At 46.1% G+C, this 18161-nt stretch overlaps 1 protein-coding gene across 2 annotated transcripts in view; it reads right to left on the bottom strand.

Moving 5' to 3' along the window:
• The window catches only part of SLC12A8 (solute carrier family 12 member 8), a 135311-nt gene extending 117972 nt beyond the window's left edge, over nt 1-17339 (bottom strand). For both annotated transcript variants that reach the window (XR_005581602.2, XM_039477392.2), the window contains exons 1-2: nt 16708-17339; nt 15391-15486 (exon numbers count right to left, since the gene is read on the bottom strand). Coding sequence is in view for 1 of the 2 variants with exons in the window: in XM_039477392.2 (XP_039333326.2) it covers nt 15391-15486; nt 16708-17184 (573 nt within the window). In the remaining variant the exon portion in view is untranslated. The remainder of the gene's footprint in view (nt 1-15390; nt 15487-16707) is intronic.
• Between the last annotated feature and the right edge of the window lie 822 nt (nt 17340-18161).

Genomic DNA, 18161 nt, shown 5'->3' with positions numbered 1-18161 from the left:
GGGCCAGCTTGGCAGGTTCCAGGGGTGTCGTGACTTGGTGCCTGGCCCAGGATGATCCCTTTGCCATGCTCCTCATTTCTAGGGTCTTCCTTCCCAAGCCTCCAAGACAAAAAGCCCTCTGAGCAGAGGGGCCTATACCCCACACTGGAAAAGCCATGACTGCCTGGTGGGTGTTTTTAATTCAGAAGGGGAAGTCATTCTCCTGTGAATAATCTCCATACTTGAGTGTAGGGGGTCGGGTGGAGTGGTGCAGGGATCTAGAAAGATGGGAAGTTGCACCTGAGTGGGAAATATTCTCAGTCCTGCATCCAGCAAGCAGAGCTGAGTAAGAGGCTGGAAAGTTCTGCCAGAGGCAGGGACATGAGCTCAGGCTCTGAAGGCTTTTGTCTCATAGTCACCAGCTAAGTCTTCATGAACACATCTGCAATGTGAGATGACACCTGTCTCTTTCTGGCAGCTGGAGAAAAAGCAACCAGGTGAGCAATTCTGCTTCTGTCCAATGCAGGTCAGGGGTAGGTCAAAGCAAGACCTGGCCTGCCTCTTTCTCCCAAAGTGCACCTGCAGAGACTGGTTTCAACCCAGATTACACATGCATGCAAACCAGCAGTTGGCTTACTGACAGTTAATTATTGGATTATTAATTAAACATTAGAGAATATGCCCAAGCTGCTGCTGAACTGCATCCAATAGGCAGACTAAGGAGCTTCATTCCTTTCCCCTGCCTCTGAACCCACCCTGTGTGCTGGACCACAGGGATTGAGAGCTGGGCCGGGGCCAGCATGGCCATGGGCTCCACAGGCCATAGCCCACATACAAGCTGCTACTTTTCTAAATATCATTCTTCACTTTAAGGAACCAGGGATCCTTGTGAAAGTTGCTAATTCAAGGCTGGGGCAGAAAAAGTACAAAATAAGTCTGGAATATCTTGTACCAGAAAATAGGGAAGTGCTAAAAAAAAATGTCAAGGATGTGTCAAAAGGACATAACAGGTAGCTTAAAGGGGCTCCCACTAGCCAAATAAGTCAATAATAGCAATAGAATATTCAAGGAATAGAATAAGAATCTGAGTTCATACAGACATAAAGAAATAAATTAACTGATTTCATTCTTTCTTTTTTTCTTTGAGACAGGGCCTTGCTCTGTCATCCAGGTTGGAGTACAGTGGCATGATCACGGCTCACTGCAGCCTCAACTTCCTGGGCTGAAGCAATCCTCCTGTCTCAGCCTCCTGGGTCTCTGGGACTACAGGCATGCATCATGATGCCCAATTAATTTTTGTATGTTTTTTAGACACAGAGTCTTGCATTGTTGCCCAGGCTGGTCTCAGACTCCTGGGCTCAAGTGATCCTCCTGCCTCAGCCCCCCAGAGTGCTGTGATTACAGTTGCGAGCCACCCCATCCAGCCATGACTAATCTTAATATATCTATTCCTGCTCATTGCCACTGAGTGGATATGGAGGCTGAGGGCCAGAAGGGCAACTGGAATTGCTGTAGTGCCAAATACATCCCCTTGCATGTTGACGCCAACCTGGACAAGGTATCACTCCTGTGTAGCAGCAAGAAGAAAAGCCTTTCCTTATAGTGGAAAACCAGTGGATTCATGTGGAAGAATTAGAGGGTTAGAAAAATCACCATTTTGCAGCCATCACAGCAATAGCCAGTTCTGCCAAGAATCATCCACGGATGCTCATGGTAGTGAGGGAAGGATTAATGAGGAACAGGGTATTTCTATAATCTCAAAGCATTCTCTACAAATTACTTATTAACTTCAAAGAGAAATTAGTAACTTTAGAATGGCTTAGTGGACACCACCTTAAATAAATAGCCAAAGTTAACATCACCAATAAGAGGACAAACGGAAATCGTGTAGCTCCTACTATGCTGTCCTGGGAAGAGCATTGCATCACTGCTGCAGCGTCCCTGCCAAAAATAGAAAACCTAAATCTAACTGTGACAGATCACGCCCCAAACTGAGGGACATCACCCCCTATTCTGCCTGTAAAATACAAAAAACAAAAAGAAAACCTGAGGTAAGTTTACAAAATAACCAACATGTGTCCTTCAAAAAAAAAAAAAAAAAATGTCAAGGTCATGAAAGACAAAGAAAGGCCAAGGGATGCTCCCAATTGGCCAAGGAGGCGAAAGAGATGATCACGAGTAAGTGTAGCGCGTGATCCTGGACTGGATCCTGGAAGGAGGCCTGGGAGAGAAGCTGGAGGATGTTAGTGGGATAACTGGCAACATTTTAATGTAGAGCTACGGATTAGACAATAGGATTGTTCAGTTAAATGTCCTGATCCTGAAAAAGATACTGTGGTTAGGTAAAAGAACATTCTTGTTCTTAGGAAATAGACACTAAAGTATTTACGGATAAGACGACATGATGTCTTCAAATTATTTTTATATCATTTAGAGAAAATATATACATACATATAGAGAGAATGGTCTAATGATAAAGCAAAAAGGCACAGTGTTAACAAGTGGTCCGTCGGAATCAAGTGAGTCAAGAGGATGTGGGGTTTTCATTGTATTATTATAACTTTTCTATAAGCATACAATTATATCAAAGTAAATAAATAGGTTGCAAAACAGTATGAATGTATTTAATACCATTGAACTGTACACATTAAAATGGTTACGATGGCAGGCCTGGGGCAATGGCTCATGCCTGTAATTCTGACACTTTAGGAAGCCAAGGCAGGAGGACCACTTGAAGCCAGGAATTCAAGACCAACCTGGGCAACATAACCAGACCCCTTCTTTAGAAGAAAAAAAAAAGAAAGACCAGGTGTGGTGGCATGTGCCTGTAGTCCCAGCTACTTGGGAGCTGAGCTGGGAGGACTTGAGTTCAGGAGTTCAAATCTGCAGTGAGCTATGCTCACACCACCGCACGCCAGCCTGGGCAACAGAGCAAGACCTTGTCTCCAAAAAATGATAAAATAGAATAAGTTTTTATAACCAACTATAATAAACATGAAAATACAGTTCCAAAAAAATGGTAAAAACCTTGACAATGTAAAAATAATAAAGCAAGTACTGAAAAAGTGGAAATGAAATCAGAGAAATGAAAGAAAGGGTAAGAGTGCCAATGTCCTATGTTTCATATGGGAAATGGGAAGCAAAATGATAACAAATTGGTGACCTAAGAAACTGAGGTATAAGAATATTATTTAAAGTTACAATGAGAACAATTAGAAGACATGAAAACCAGAAACCATTATAAATAACTGCCACTGGGGAATAGAAGCGAAGGAAGAGGGAAAGAAGGCTTTTCATTCCATGCCATGCTGTATTGCGTAACTCCTTCCCACTGCAGGCATACAGTACTTCTACGATAAAAACCGTAGGCCTGGCACAGTGGCTCACACCTATTATGCCAGCACTTTGGGGGGCCCAGGCAGGTGGATCACTTAAGTCCAGGAGTTTGAGACCAGCCTGGGCATGGCGAAACCCTATCTCGACTAAAAATACAAAAAATAAGCTGGGCGTAGTGGTGTGCTCTTGCAGTCCTAGTTATTCAGGAGGGGAGGTGGGAGAATCATCTAAGCCTGGGAGATTGAGGCTCTAGTGAGCCATGATTGTGCCACTGCACTCCAGCCTGGGAACAGAGCAAGACCCTGTCTCAAAGAAAAACAACAACAACAAAAACTAACTTACTTTATATTTCAAGAAAAAAATTACCACATTATTAGAAACATTTTTAAAACAGGATGGGTTTTTTGGCTGACCTAGCATTAGGAATACCGTTTATGGCTATACGTCATTTTATTCAGTCGATGAATTCACCAAAAGATTCCTGTAATTTCAATCACGTTTTAAAATGTATTGAATAAATGGAATACTTAAAGACGGTGAACCATTTTGCAAAATCAATGTCTACCTCAAAATTTTTTGTGTATCTTTAAGTTTTTAAATTCGTTTTTGCTTTGTGTTATTCTTTACTAATAACTACCTAAAAATTAAAAAGGAAAGTGATTCAAAATGAGTCATGGCTTTCTGTTTCAAGTTCTGTGAACACTGAGACTCATGGTAGAGCAGGAACACGACTATTTTTGGCTTAGTGAGGGTTGCTTGGCCGCCGATGCCTCAAGTTAATCAGTAAGCCCCTAAACCCTGTAATCAGGGAGAGTGACCATGGATGTGATTTACATGGTATCTGCAGACTGGGAAAAGAACATCCTAGAATTTTTACACAGGTGAGTGGTTTTTACCACACTACTTTTTTTTTCTTTCTTTCTGGCTGTTCATGAGGGGAAGAAGATATTCACAACACAAATCACAAACAAACAGGTTGGACGTGGTGGCTCACATCTGTAATCCCAGTGCTTTTAGAGGCTGAGGCAGGAAGATCTCTTGAGGCGAGGCAAAGAGTTCATCACCAGCCTGGGAAACATAGTGAGACCCCCATCTCTACAAAAAAATTTAAAAATTAGCCGGGCATGGTGGCATGCACTGTGGTCCTAGTTACTTGGGTGGCTGAGGTGGGAGGATCCCTTGAGTCCCAGGAGTTTAAGGCTGCAGTGAGCTATGATCGCGTCACTGCACTCCAGCCTGGGCAACAAAGTGAGACCCTGTCTCTAAAAACAAAACAACAGAAAACAAAGGAAATGTAAATAGGACCTTTCTCCCAAGTGGCAGTATATGTTAAAGCATTATTGTATTAAATGCATCAAAGCTGGGTGAGGTGGCTGATGCCTGTAATCCCAGTACTCTGGGAGGCCAGTGGGAGGATTGCTTGAGCCCAAGAGTTCAAGACCAGCCTGGGCAAAATGGCAAAACCCTGTCTCTACAAAATATTTTAAACAGCCAGGCATGGTGGTATGCGCCTGTGGTCCCATCTACTCAGGAGGCTGAGGTGGGAGAATTGCTTGAGCCCAGGAGGTTGAGGCTGCAGTTAGCCATGATTGTAAAAAGGAAAAAAAAAAAGCATCAAAGCTCGAATAGGTACTACCTCTAAAGACTTCATGTCAAGCACACCCACCCTTTGATTAAGGTGTTAAAATTCAAAAAGAAAAAATTTAGGAATTAGACTAAACTATACTTGATGATTATTGAGGAGCACAAAGAGATATTGAATTGAATTATACTGAAGTATGTGTTTTTTTGTTTGTTTGTTTGTTTTTTGTTTTGTCTTTGAGATGGAGCCTCGCTCTGTCACCCAGCCTGGAGTGCACTGGTACAATCTTGGCTCACTGCAACCTCCGCCTACTGGGTTGGAGCAATTCTCCCACCTCAGCCTCCAGAGTATCTGGGATTATAAGCACCCACCACCACACTCAGCTAATTTTTTTTTTTTTGTATTTTTGAAAAGATGGAGTTTCACCATGGTGGCCAGGCTAGTCTCCTGAACTCAGGTGATCTGCCCGCCTCAGCCTCCCAAAGTGCTGGGATTACAGGTGTGAGCCACCATGCCTGGCTGTATGTATATTTCTCTTAATTTTACTACAATTAATTGATAATGTTCTATAAATACAGAACTATTTAATGTTTTAACTGTTACTCTGAAGAGATATATTTTGGTCAGAGAAAGTACAAAATGAATGGAAAAGTAAGCTAAAGCTCAGTTTCTCTCTCCCACAGGAAGACAGGGTGTTCAATCAGACCAGACCAGAGTAAACGCACTACCTAATGGCTCCTTATTCAGATTACAAGAATAGTACTGCAGAGGCATTACCATAGCATCTAGGCATCTCCTTACAAACCCCAGACAATTAAATGATGGGAAATGCAGTGTTTTGTCTGTATCTGGCCATAGATGAAATTTAACTTAAGGCAGTAAGAAGGTTTGAAGTTACCTAGTCCCATCATTCAAAGCTAGGTAGAATGTATTAACTATGTTTTTTTTTTTAATCTGTATCTAATGATGTTATGACAACTTAAAAATCTTGCTGACCAAGGACATGAAAATCCTCTACAATGAGAACTACAGAACACTGATGAAATAAATCAAAGAGGACACAAACAAATGGAAAGACTTCTCATGCTTAGACTTATTAATGAGAAGAATTACTGTTGTTAAAATGACCATACTATGCAAAGCAATCTACAGAGTCAATACAATCCCTACCAAAATACCAATGACATTCTTCACATAAATAGAAAAAACAACCCTAAAATATGTATGGAACAACAACAAAAAAAGAGCCAGAATAGCCAAAACAATCCTGAGCAAAACGACAAAGCTGAAAGCATCATACTACCCAACTTCAAAATATACTACAAAGCCATGGTAGCCAAAACAGCATGGTATTGGTGTAGAAACAGACACATAGACCAAAGGAACAGAATAGAGAATCTGGAAATAAATCCACATATTTACAGCCAACTGATTTTCAACAAAGGTGCCAAGGACATATATTGGGGAAGGACATCCTCTTCAATAAATGGTACTAGGAAAACTGTACATCCACATGCAGAAGAATGAAACTAGACACCTCCAACCTATACAAAAAGCAACACAAAATGGATTAAAGACATATATGTAAGACCCAAACTATAAAACTACTAGAAGAAAACATTGCAGGGGGAGCTTTGGGACATTGGTTTAGGAAAAGTTTTATGGCTAAGATTTCAAAAGAACAGGCAACAAAAACAAAAATAGACAAATAGGGTCATATTAATCTAAAAAGTTTCTGCACAGCAAAGGAAACCATCAACAGAGTGAAAAGACAACCTGTAGAACGGGATAAAATACTTGCAAAATATTCATGCAACAAGGGACTAATATCTAGCACATATAAGGAACTCAAACAACTCAACAGCATAAAACAACGAATCTCATTAAAAAGCAGGCAAAAAAATCTAAATAGACATTCCTCAAAAGAAGACCTACAAATGGCCAACAGGCATATGAAAAAAAATGCTCAACAGCACTAATCATCAGGGAAATGCAAATCAAAACCACAATGAGATACCACCTCATACCTGTTAGAATGGCTATTGTCCAAAAAATGCAAGATAACAAGTGTTTGTGAGGATACAGAGAAAAGGAAACCCTTTGCACTGTTAGTGAACATGTAAATTGTTACAGGCATTATAGAAAACAATATGGAAGCTCCTTAAAAATTAAAAATAGAACTACCATATGATCTAGGAATCCCACTAGTGCGTACTTATCCAAAGGATAATGGATTAAGAAAATGTGGTACCCGTATACAATGGAATACTATTTAGCCATAAAAATGGATGAAATCCTGTCAGTGCAGCAACATAGATGGAACTGGAGGTCATTATGTGAATTGAAATAAGCCAGGCAGGAACAGAAAGACAGATATCACATGTTCTCACTCATATGCAGGAGCTATAACAGTTGATCTCATGGAGGTAAATAGGAGAATGATGGTTATCAGAGGCTAGGGAAGGGATTGGGGGGGTGAAGAGAGGTTGGTTAATGGGTACAACTGTATAGTTAGATAAAAAGAGTAAGTTCTAGTGTTCTATAGTGCAGTAGGGTAACTATAGTTAACAGTAACTTCTTGTATATTTCAAAATAGCTAGAGGAGAAGATTTGAAATGTTCCTAAAACAAAGAAAAGACAACTGTTTGAGGTGAGGAATATTCCAATTACCCTGATTTGATCATTACACATTGTATACATATACCAAAATATCACATGTACCCCATAAATATGTATAATTATTATATATCAATTTAAAACTGTTTTAAAATCTTGCTGGCCTAGGAAAGACTGACCCTCCCAAACCTAGCCAATTGTCAGAAATAGCAAAAGGCTTAGCCACTAACACACCTTTCCTAAGCAAACCAACCAATGCTGAGTCTATACCTCCAAAAACCACATCCTCATCTAACTCACACAACAAGTCAAGATTTCCCATGACTAGGCCGGGCGCGGTGGCTCAAGCCTGTAATCCCAGCACTTTGGGAGGCCGAGGCGGGTGGATCACGAGGTCAAGAGATCGAGACCATCCTGGTCAACACGGTGAAACCCCGTCTCTACTAAAAATACAAAAAAATTAGCTGGGCATGGTGGCGCGTGCCTATAATCCCAGCTACTCAGGAGGCTGAGGCAGGAGAATTGCCTGAACTCAGGAGGCGGAGGTTGCGGTGAGCCGAGATCCCGCCATTGCACTCCAGCCTGGGTAACAAGAGCGAAACTCCGTCTCAAAAAAAAAAAAAAAAAAAAAAAAAAAAAGATTTCCCCTGACCTAAATCATCCCAGAGCCAAGCACCTGGCAACCGGCAACCAGAGGCCACCCCTAAAACTCAGAGCCCACTAGAATTGTTTAAACTGCCACTCCTAAGCTGTCCACCATGCCCCCCCTTTCTTCTCCTGTAGAAACCCCAATAAAGCCTTTGGGCTGGACTTTCCCCTCACTCCTGTCCTCAGCCCCCTGGGTATCCCTGGTGCTTCCCCTTTGGCTGGTGTGGTGTATTCTCTTTTCTCAAGCAAGGTAAGTAACAAAAATCCTCTTTCAGTGGCGTTGACCTCTCCATGTTCTCACCTCTGTAAGTTAAACTCCCGCAGGTACAAACGCGTCACAGAACCCTGCCTAATTTATTTCAGTGGAGAACACTTTCACTCCAGTTTCTAGATAGGAGACTTTTATCCAGAAAAATGTCCCTGTTCTACCTTTTACAAACATGCAGCATTTGGGGTCCAGTTATCATTTTCAGGCCAAGTCACCAACAGGGCTGTAAAGTGGAAAGGGGGAACAACAGGAGAAAGAGAAGGAAAGAATGTCAGTGTCCGCACGAAATGCTTCCATTGCGTCTCAGTCCTGAGAACAGGATCTGTCATTTCTTCCCTCCTACTAACTCCAGGAGCATAAGCCTCTTGTCTTCTCCTGCCTTTAGAGCTGCTTCTGTCCATTGACCAGAGGTGGTTTTATGGTGAAGCTCACAGCTTAAGCGTCAGGACGCATCATTTGGCATTTGGCCCCTTCCAAAGATTATGCCGAATTTTGTATTTGCAATATGTATCCTTGTTACTAAAGAGAGTCCATAAAATTAGTATAAGCTTCATGCCCTATAAAACCTGGGGTAGTGAGGGGGTCATGGCCCTAGGAATCCCAGAAGTGAGCCCTGCTCTTCCATCCAACCATTTGGGGTCCAGTGTCCTCATCTTTACTGTCAAAAGAAGAGCTTCAAGAGATATAAATATGCTTAAAGAAAAAAAAAAGGGCGGGCTAACAAGATCATCTTGTCTCATGTTCCCTTTTCCTTCCGTCTCAGCCACATTCATTTCTCTATACCTTCTAATCATCTACTAATAAAGCAGTGTGCTCTTGCCTGGCACATGGCTGCTGAGGCTCACTTTGCATATTGGCTTTTTAAAGATGCTAAAACAGCCCCGAAAAATGCATAGTAAAAATAAAAGTCAGTTCTTAACCATACACTGGCTAATGAGCACTCAGAAAATAAGAGCCAAGCTTTTGCAATGAAGCCTGACACCCACACTCAAAATTACAGCCTACAGATTGGACGTGCTAGGGTCACCCCGGGCTGTTTTCTGGGGCCAGTAGCCTTGCCTCTAACCTGGCTCTGCCACGTTTATGTGTGGCTCTAGGTAAGTCATTCAACATTTGCGTCCTCCTGGACCCACTACTGCTGAACTCCAGTCTCTGGGCTTGCTTCTTGACACGATAAGCAAAGAGATAGGCCAGAGGACTTCTGAGGACTCCTCTGTGTCTTGATGTATTTGGTTCTATTTGTATCTGCCTCTCTCACTGGTGCCACCTCCCTATTCACCATTGCCCCAAAACTTGACCAGACTCTGTCTTACCACGCCAAGCTAACTCAGGTAAGCCCCTAGTTGAAGAGGAAAAGACAGACAAAGAGTGTGTATTAGTCCGCACTTGCATTGCTATAAATACCTGAGACTGGGTAATTTATAAAGAAAAGAGGTTTCATTGGCTACGGTTCCACAGGCTGTACAAGAAGCATAGCAGCTTCTGCCTCCGCGGAGGCCTCAGAAAACTTTCAATCATGGTGGAAGACAAGGGGAAGGCAGACATCTTACAAGGCCAGGGCAGGAGCAAGAGGTCATGGGAGGTGCTGCACACTTTCGTTTTTTTTAGACGGAGTTTCACTCTTGTTGCCCAGGCTGGAATGCAAGGGTGTGATCTCAGCTCACAGCAACTTCCACCTCCCAGGTTCAAGTGATTCTCCTGCCTCAGCCTCTGAGTAGCTGGGATTACAGGCATGCACCACCATGCCCGGCTAATTTTGTGATTTTAGTAGAGACAGGCTGGTCAGGCTGGTCTCAAACTCCTGACCTCAGGTGATTCGCCCACCTCGGCCTCCCAAAGCACTGGGATTACAGGCGTGAGCCACCGTGCCCAGGCAGCATACTTTTAAACAACCAGATTTCACGAGAACTCACTATCAGAACAGCATCAAGGGGATGGTACTAAACCATTCATGAGAAGCACCCCCATGATCCAATCACCTCCCACCAGGCCCCACCTCCAACACTGGGGATTACAACTGACCAGAAGATTTGGTGAGGACACAGATCCAAACCACGAGAGAGCAAGGGAGGAGAGGACACAGAGGAAAAGAGCTGGGATGTTGTACAAGAAGACAGGGAGCAGAGTCAGAACCCAGGCAGGCTTCAGCGACCTGGAAACACCTGCTCCTGCGCTTGGGGCCAGACACAATGGTTCTGATGGGACGCCCACACCCATGGTCTGCAGCGGGTTTTTTCTAGAGCAATTAGCCAGACTTTGGCCTGCAGACCTCCTAGATAAGGGCCTACATGGACCCACTACTGCTAGAGTTCAAGTCTCTGGAGTAAAGCAGAATGCAGAAGAAAGAGCATGAATCCCGTGTGCTAGTTAACCACAACCTCCGCCTCCCGGGTGCAAGCGATTCCCATTCTCAGGCCAGCTTCCCTTTCCTATTGAGACCCTCCAACCCTGAGAGGAGGAAGACTAGCTGGCTAGCTGGAGGCACTTCTTATTCCATACGAACTAGGAGATTGCTGTTGTTTTTGTAATTGTTTTAATATCTCCAGCAGGAGCTGGAGATCCTGGCAAGAACTGTCATTCAATAAACACCTGGTAAATGAAACCAAATTTTCTCCCTATTCCCGATGCTAAAAGAATGAGATCCTGCTGGACTTCAGACCTCCACACAGCTTGTCAGCTTGCCATCTGTTCTTGTCTCAGGCTACCTGCTTTATCCTGCCAACATCATCTTCCTGAAACACCCTGATCGTCACAGTCCTGTCTGTCCAGTACCTGGCAGAGACAAGCACGCAATCTCGGCTCGTTAGCCTTCAGCTCACCTCCCTCTGCACAGCTGCTCCTTTCTTAGTTTGCCAGCTGCACATTTCACAGCCTACTCCACTGGGTTTCCATGTGAAGTCAGCTTCAGCCAATCATCAAAGGAGCATTTTACTTAGTGCTTGTCACGTGACAGGCACTGGGCCAGACCCTTCCACATACGGCATCTCCTTTAGGCTCGTAAAAACCCTGAGAATCAGGTCCACTCACTTCATCACGTAGTTGTGGAAATAGACTGGGAGCCTGTGGGTAACTTGCCCAAGGGCCCAGCCTATCCAGTGGCACAGTCACAATGAGGAACCTGGAACCCAGGTTTGAGTCTACCACCAAAGCACACTCAGTAAAGTGCCTCCAGACAGAGGCCCCTGGAACAAGACGCAGCCTGCCAGCAGTTCCGTGGGTCTCCAAACACACACTCTTATCCCCAAACCACTCCAGACTCACCCAGGCCTAGAAAGCACCCATCCTCCTCAAGACTGCCCACCCAGCAGGTTGTCCAGAACAGTATCTCCCATTCTGGTGTTGGCCAAGGGTATAATTCTAGGTTTGAGACTCCTGCCTTAGGTCTTCTGTCTGACTCAGCTGTGCTGAGTCATGCATTTATTTGCCAATGGATCCTTCTGCTCATTTGTACCAGTACCCAACGGATTAAGTACATACTCCCCACCTTAGTTTTATGATTAGCTGTTTTCTGAATGCTGACCAGGAACCAAGCACTATACCAAGTATTTATACAAATTATCTCTTTTAATTGTCTTCATACTCTATGGTAGTTTCAATCACTGGGCAGTCATTTTACAGGTGAGGAAATGGAAGCTTAGTGACGTTACAAAACTTGTTCAAGGTTACAAAGCATTAGAGCCGGGACTTGACCCAGGCAGCACATGTGGCCTGGACAACCATACCGTTAACACTCAGATCTACAGCTCCTTCCCAGATGGTCCACTTATTACTGACCAGTCTACACCACACACACACACACACACACACACACACAAACACACACACAAACACACACACATATACACATACAGAGCTACCCTATGTGGTCCTAAAATGATTAAAGCCAAGCCAAGAATCCATTCATTCACCCCTCCACCTAACTTCCAAGTGACCCCACCCTTGCCAAACTTCCTGTGAGCTACTTTATAACCACTGTGAGCAAGAGAAGAGCAGGTCAAGACTGAAGGTGGTATGACACCCACTAGCCTGTCTTCCCACTGGGCACTGCCTCCTAATCTTGTGTTCTGCAGGCCTCAAATCTCCTGGCAGAATTCCCAATCCCCAAGGCTGAAATAACATTTTTAAAAGGTTCACAGAAAATTTCTTGAGGGACAGCCACTCCTAGAGTTCAGCTTCCAGCATGTTAGCCACCTAACCTACTCTCTGTTCCCCCACAGAGGCCCTTGATTTATCATCTGGGTGGCCTTGCTTATGCCATTTGGAGCAGGAGGCACATAGCCAACAGGATGATAAGCCTGGGCCTGGGCATCAAATGTGCTTGGCTTTACAGTGCTGCAGTTCTTCATCTGTTACACCAAAATAATCATATCTACTTCAGAATGCTGTAGTGGAGATAAATGAGGTAACGTATATTAAGTGCTCGGTATACAGTAAGTGCCCAATAATTGGTAGCTATTATCATTTTCTCACCCTCCCACCCGGAATATGCTTCCCAAGTCCACCATATGTTCCACTTCCACCATTACTTTAAGACTTAATTAATGCAAGTGGCAACTCACCCAGTTCCTAGCCAGGTGAGTTCAGTTCAGTAGAACCAATGCCAACGGAGCATCCGCTATGCACCACCCACCATACCAGGTATTGGGGATACAAAAATAAATAAGACAGGCCCCTGAATTTAAGTTCACAGCCTTAAGGGAAACAGAAAAGAAACAGCTCACTTCAATAAGTGCAGGGATATAAGATGCTGTGGGAACAGGAGGGGTGAGTTAACCATCACTGAGGGTCCTGGGGGCAAAGATGAGGAGTCTGAGCTGAATTCTGAAGGCAGTGAGAAACTACTGAAGGAATTTAAGCAGAGGGGTCAAATGCACAGACTTACGCTTCATAAAAGAATCACTTTAGTAGCAATGTAGAAAAAGAAGTTAGGAGAGTATGAATCATCCAATCAGGAAATGGTACCCTTAACAAGACAGTGCAGGGGAGGGAGAGGGAAAGAAAGGATGGATTTCTTTTTTTATTATTATTATACCTTAAGTTGTGGGGTCCATGTGCAGATATTGCAGGGTTGTTAGATAGAAATACACATGCCACGGTGGTTTGCTGCCTCCATACCCGGCATCACCTACATTAGGTATTTCTCCTAATGCTATCCCTCCCAATCTCCCCACCCCCTGCTATCTCTCCCTACCCCTCCACCCCCAACAGACCCCAGTGTGTGATGTTCCCCTTCCTGTGTCCACGTGTTCTCGCTGTTCAACACCCACTTATGAGTGAGGACATGTGGTGTTTGGTTTTCTGTTCTTGTGTCAGTTTGCTGAGAATGATGGTTTCCAGGTTAATCCATGTCCCTGCAAAGGACATGAACTCCTGAAAGGATGGATTTCTAAATTATGAACATGAAAGACCTTAAAATTGGGTGTTGGGCAGTGTCCAATTCTTCACTGTTTCGATATTAAGGGAGAAGGAGGCAACACAGAGGTCACTGTATCCATCACATTTTAGGAATCAACTCTTGCATGGCACTTATGACAATTTAACTTGCATTGTAGTTATCTGTTGTTTGTTCATGTGGTGAATCGACTAACATTTACTGTCCACTTAAACACCAGGTACTGCCTTGGGCGAAGGTTTCAATGGCGAATCATTGATAAGAAGCATCAGCAAAGATCAAGGGAAAGATATAAGCCCTGGGGAATGGTGTGGTTTGGCTGGAAGGTGTGATTGGAAGATGTGGGGAACCCAGCTTGAGACTCAGAAGGGGTCAGACTATGTAGGGCTGCGGCTGAAGAGTTTGAGCCCTGAGTGGTGCACATGAGGAGACATGGAATGTTTTAAACAGGGGAGAGAGGAACAGATTCTTTCACAGAGGAGACCCCAGAATGTCTTACTTGTCTCTCCTTTGGGAATCCCTGGGGCCTCACATTTTCCATTTCTTTTTCATGTTGGTTCTCTCCTCTCTGGAGGGGCTTGTTCCCCTATAATAAGCCTGGGAAACCCTCCTGCTCCTCTCTGGAAAGTAGGACAGAAGTCCAAGGGACGGTGAAAACTTCGTGTCAAGTCGTCACAGATGGCAAAGACCCTGGGTGCACGTAGTTTCTGGATAAACACCTTAGTATGTTTTTACTCCCCCTCATCTCAAAATGCCCAGCCACCCAGGCTGGAGTGCAGTGGCATGATCTCGGCTCACTGCAACCTCTGCCCCCATGGGTTCAAGTGATTCTCCTGCCTCAGCCTCTTGAGTAGCTGGTACTACAGGTGTGTGCCACCATGCCCAGCTAATTTTCGTATTTTTAGTAGAGACGGGTTTTCATCACGGTGGCCAGGATGGTCAACGTCCTGTGATCCACCCACCTCGGCCTCCCTAAGTGCTGGGATTACAGGCGTGAGCCACTGTACCCAGCTTTTTTTCATTATTATTATTTCTTAAGGGATCAGCTCTCTATTTCTGGGGAGAACCACTTCAATTCTTTATCAACAGAATACATATTTACTGTAATTAATGATCAGCAGGGAGAAGATAAAGAAAAAAGAAAAAAAAAACAAAAACAAAAACAAAATACCAAGGCATCCAGAAATCCATTTGGCTTCAGAACATAAGAGATTTTCAGAAATAAATTTATCACCTTACATTGGTTTGATTCAGAATTAAAATGAGTTCATATTCTCTGAGTCCGCACTGTGACTGTCCATGGAAGACCTCTCAAGACAGGGTTTGGGATTGTGGGAGAGCCCAGGGTTCAAAATCCACTGCAAATAATGCCAAAGATTTTCTGTGTATGAACGGTTAAGGGTTGGCTATACTATTTTCTCATTAAACTGGACTACAACAATAGAGTTTGGGGATAATCACATCTAAAGGGCACTGTGATGTTTGCATCCAGCCCGCTGTCTGGGGACCCCATGCTCACAGGCCTCCATCACAGACCCCCCCACAAACACACACACATGCCGGGCCTACCTGCTGGGCTGCCTCATGGAAGAGCTCCTGCACCTGGGGCATCTGGGTCATTCTCCAGCAAACGGGGATCCTGGCGGTCTGGGCGGGGAGACCCCTCTGGAAGGTAACACCATCCTCGGTCAGGCTGGCTCCTTTTCTCCTCTCTCCTTGTTGTCCATTCTTTCTCTCTACCAGAATTGTTCAAACTACCTGGCTGAGTGAGGAGGGGCCTTGTCTACCTCATCGGGAAACTTGGCCAGGTTACCTTTCTGGTACCCACCTGTGGGTAGAATAGAGCCCACCTGTGCTGGAACCTTGTTGCCCTAAAGCCTCAGGCACACAGCTCTCTCCTTCCTTGAGCTTCTTCAGCATGTGAGGGTCAGAGCCAGCTGCTGGGCTGCCCAGCCCTGGAGGACACAGAGTCACACTCCTCTCCCACCTCTAGGTGCCTCTTGGGCCTGGCTGTCTAGGCCGAGGGCACCATGACTCACTAGACCTGGCTGCAGGTGGTGAGTGAATGCAGCTGCGCCATGAGCAGAGGCAAGAGGGACCATGAGGAGGCTGTCTTGAGGCCCCTCTGGAGCAGGGCCGGAGAAGGGCAGGGGAGTGAAGAGGGTGGGCGAGAAAAGGCTGGTCGGGACCAGGGCAGCTCCCCATCCCACCCCAGGCACTCCCCGCTTCGCACTGGACCTGGCTTCCCTTGGGGCGGGGATTTTGCCCCCTGATCTGTGTGGCCCCTCTCCCCAGCACAGTGCTGCAAGACTGGGCTCAGGACACTTTGGGAGGAGGAGGAAGGGGGAGGAAGAGAGCAAGGCTGAGGGGTAGAGCTGGTCGTCCTGGGAAGAAGGCCACTGAAGACAGCAGCCGGCGCTGGCGAGGAGGGAAGGCTCCCGGAGCACTAAGAGTTGAGGGCTGGAGGAGCAGCGTTTGCCCAGTGGGAAGCTGGGGGACTTGGTGGGCTGCATTCCTGACAGGGTGAAAGGTAGGGGCCCAGAGCGCCCGGGTGTCCCCGGCTGCCCGCGCCGCACAGAGCAAGGGATCCCAGGCCTCCGCCTGCCCTTCCCGCCGCCCCGCGGAGCCCCGACCCTCCCGTCTGGGCCGCGCTGGGACCCGGGCCCCTTGACACCCTACGCAGACGCGAACCCTCACCCCGAGTTCGGGGGCCAGGCCCGTGTGCAGGCACGCAGGTGGCCGGCGGCAGGAGAGGTTCCACCTAGGCAGGCAGATGGGGGCAAAGGTGACCCCAGACCTGCCCCTAACGCGGGCCGGGGACCCTCCCGGGGAGAGTAACAGTCCGGAGACCACCCTCTCCACCCCCCGCAGCCCTTCCGTCCTCACCTGCTCCCGGGACAGCCGGCTTCCAGCGCCGGGCCCGCCCGGTCCCCGCCCCGCCGCCACGTGGCTGCCCCGGCTCGGTTGCGCGGGTCCCAGCTGTCCATTCCGGGCGGGCGCACCCCTGCCACGCCAGCACCGGGAGTCTCGGGTCCAGGTGGAGAGGAGCGGCTGCAGCAGCTTTCCCTCCTCAAGGGTCGGGCCTCCGCGCCTGCCTGGAAAACAACCTCCACCTGGGTAAGGGCGGGGCCGCGGGGAAACCCGGAGTAGGGGCCGCAAGCCCACGGGCTCGACGTGACCTGCCACGGCCGCTCCCCCCTCGACAGTGCCACCAGCGGAGATGCGCAGCCCCGGGACCAGGAGGCCAGGGACAGGAGCGACCCTGTGCGCCTCTGAGGAATGGCTGTGAGCACTGCACGCCGGACTAAGAACGCCCTGGGTGCAGGGAAACCTGCAGCCTCCTGGGCATGTGCCGAGAAGCATCTGGACAAGCTGACGGAGACCCCCGCACCGGGGGTCTCCGTGTGCACCTGGCTGCGTGATCAGGTGACCCCAGACTCTGAGGGTGGAACTGCTTTTGCCAGGAAAGTGTTCTGGGCATGCTGTGTAGGGCGAATTCCCCTAACCCCCTTCAGCAAAATCCAGAACTGCCTTCCTAGGGGTGAAGTAAGGTTTCCAGGGCCTCACGTTGCAGGAAAAAAAAAAAACGAAATTAACATACAGAGAGATTAAATTATCTTCATTCCCAATCTGGCGTAGTTCCTAAGTCTTAAATAACTTTCGAGGCTTCCATGTGGGCTTCTGAGAAACAGGAGGGCAGCTGGGAGAACTTCCCACGCCCACAAGCCTTTGCGTGAAAATCCCTAAAAATAGAGGTTGTTTTTTTAAAAACAAAAGGGAAGGCAAAGCCATGGGAACACTGACAGAACCTCACCTCTCCCTTCTGCTCCAGCAAAGACGTGTGTGAAGATATAGAACATAAAATTTGCCATTTTTACCATTTTAAGTATACAATTCAGCAGCATTAATCACACTCACAGTATTGTACAATCATCCCCCACTATTTCCGAAACTTTCATCATCCCTGATAGAAACTCTGTACCAAGTACTAACTCCCCATGTCGTCTACCCACAGAGGTAACTCTCCCCCATCGACTTTCCATCTCTATGAATTTACCTATTTTGTATACTTCATGTAAGTGGAATCATACAATATTTGTCCTTTTGTGGCTGGCTTACTTCACTCGGCATAATATCCTTAAGGTTCATCCATTTTGCAGCATGTGTCAGTATTTCATTCCCAGCAAAGAAGTTTTTAATAACCCCATCTCTGCCAGAAAAAAAAAGATCCCCCCCCCCAAAAAAATTAGAGATTAGCCATCTGTGAACCAAGGATGAATGGGTGGATGGATCCCCTTGGCACCTGTAGATTAGTTCCAGGCTCCTTGATGGATACCCAA

The sequence above is a fragment of the Saimiri boliviensis genome, chromosome 8 (genome assembly GCF_048565385.1).
Source record: "Saimiri boliviensis isolate mSaiBol1 chromosome 8, mSaiBol1.pri, whole genome shotgun sequence".
Taxonomy (NCBI): Eukaryota; Metazoa; Chordata; class Mammalia; order Primates; family Cebidae; genus Saimiri; species Saimiri boliviensis.
Note: the sequence above shows the minus strand (reverse complement) of the source record. Positions and strands in the feature narration are given on the sequence as shown.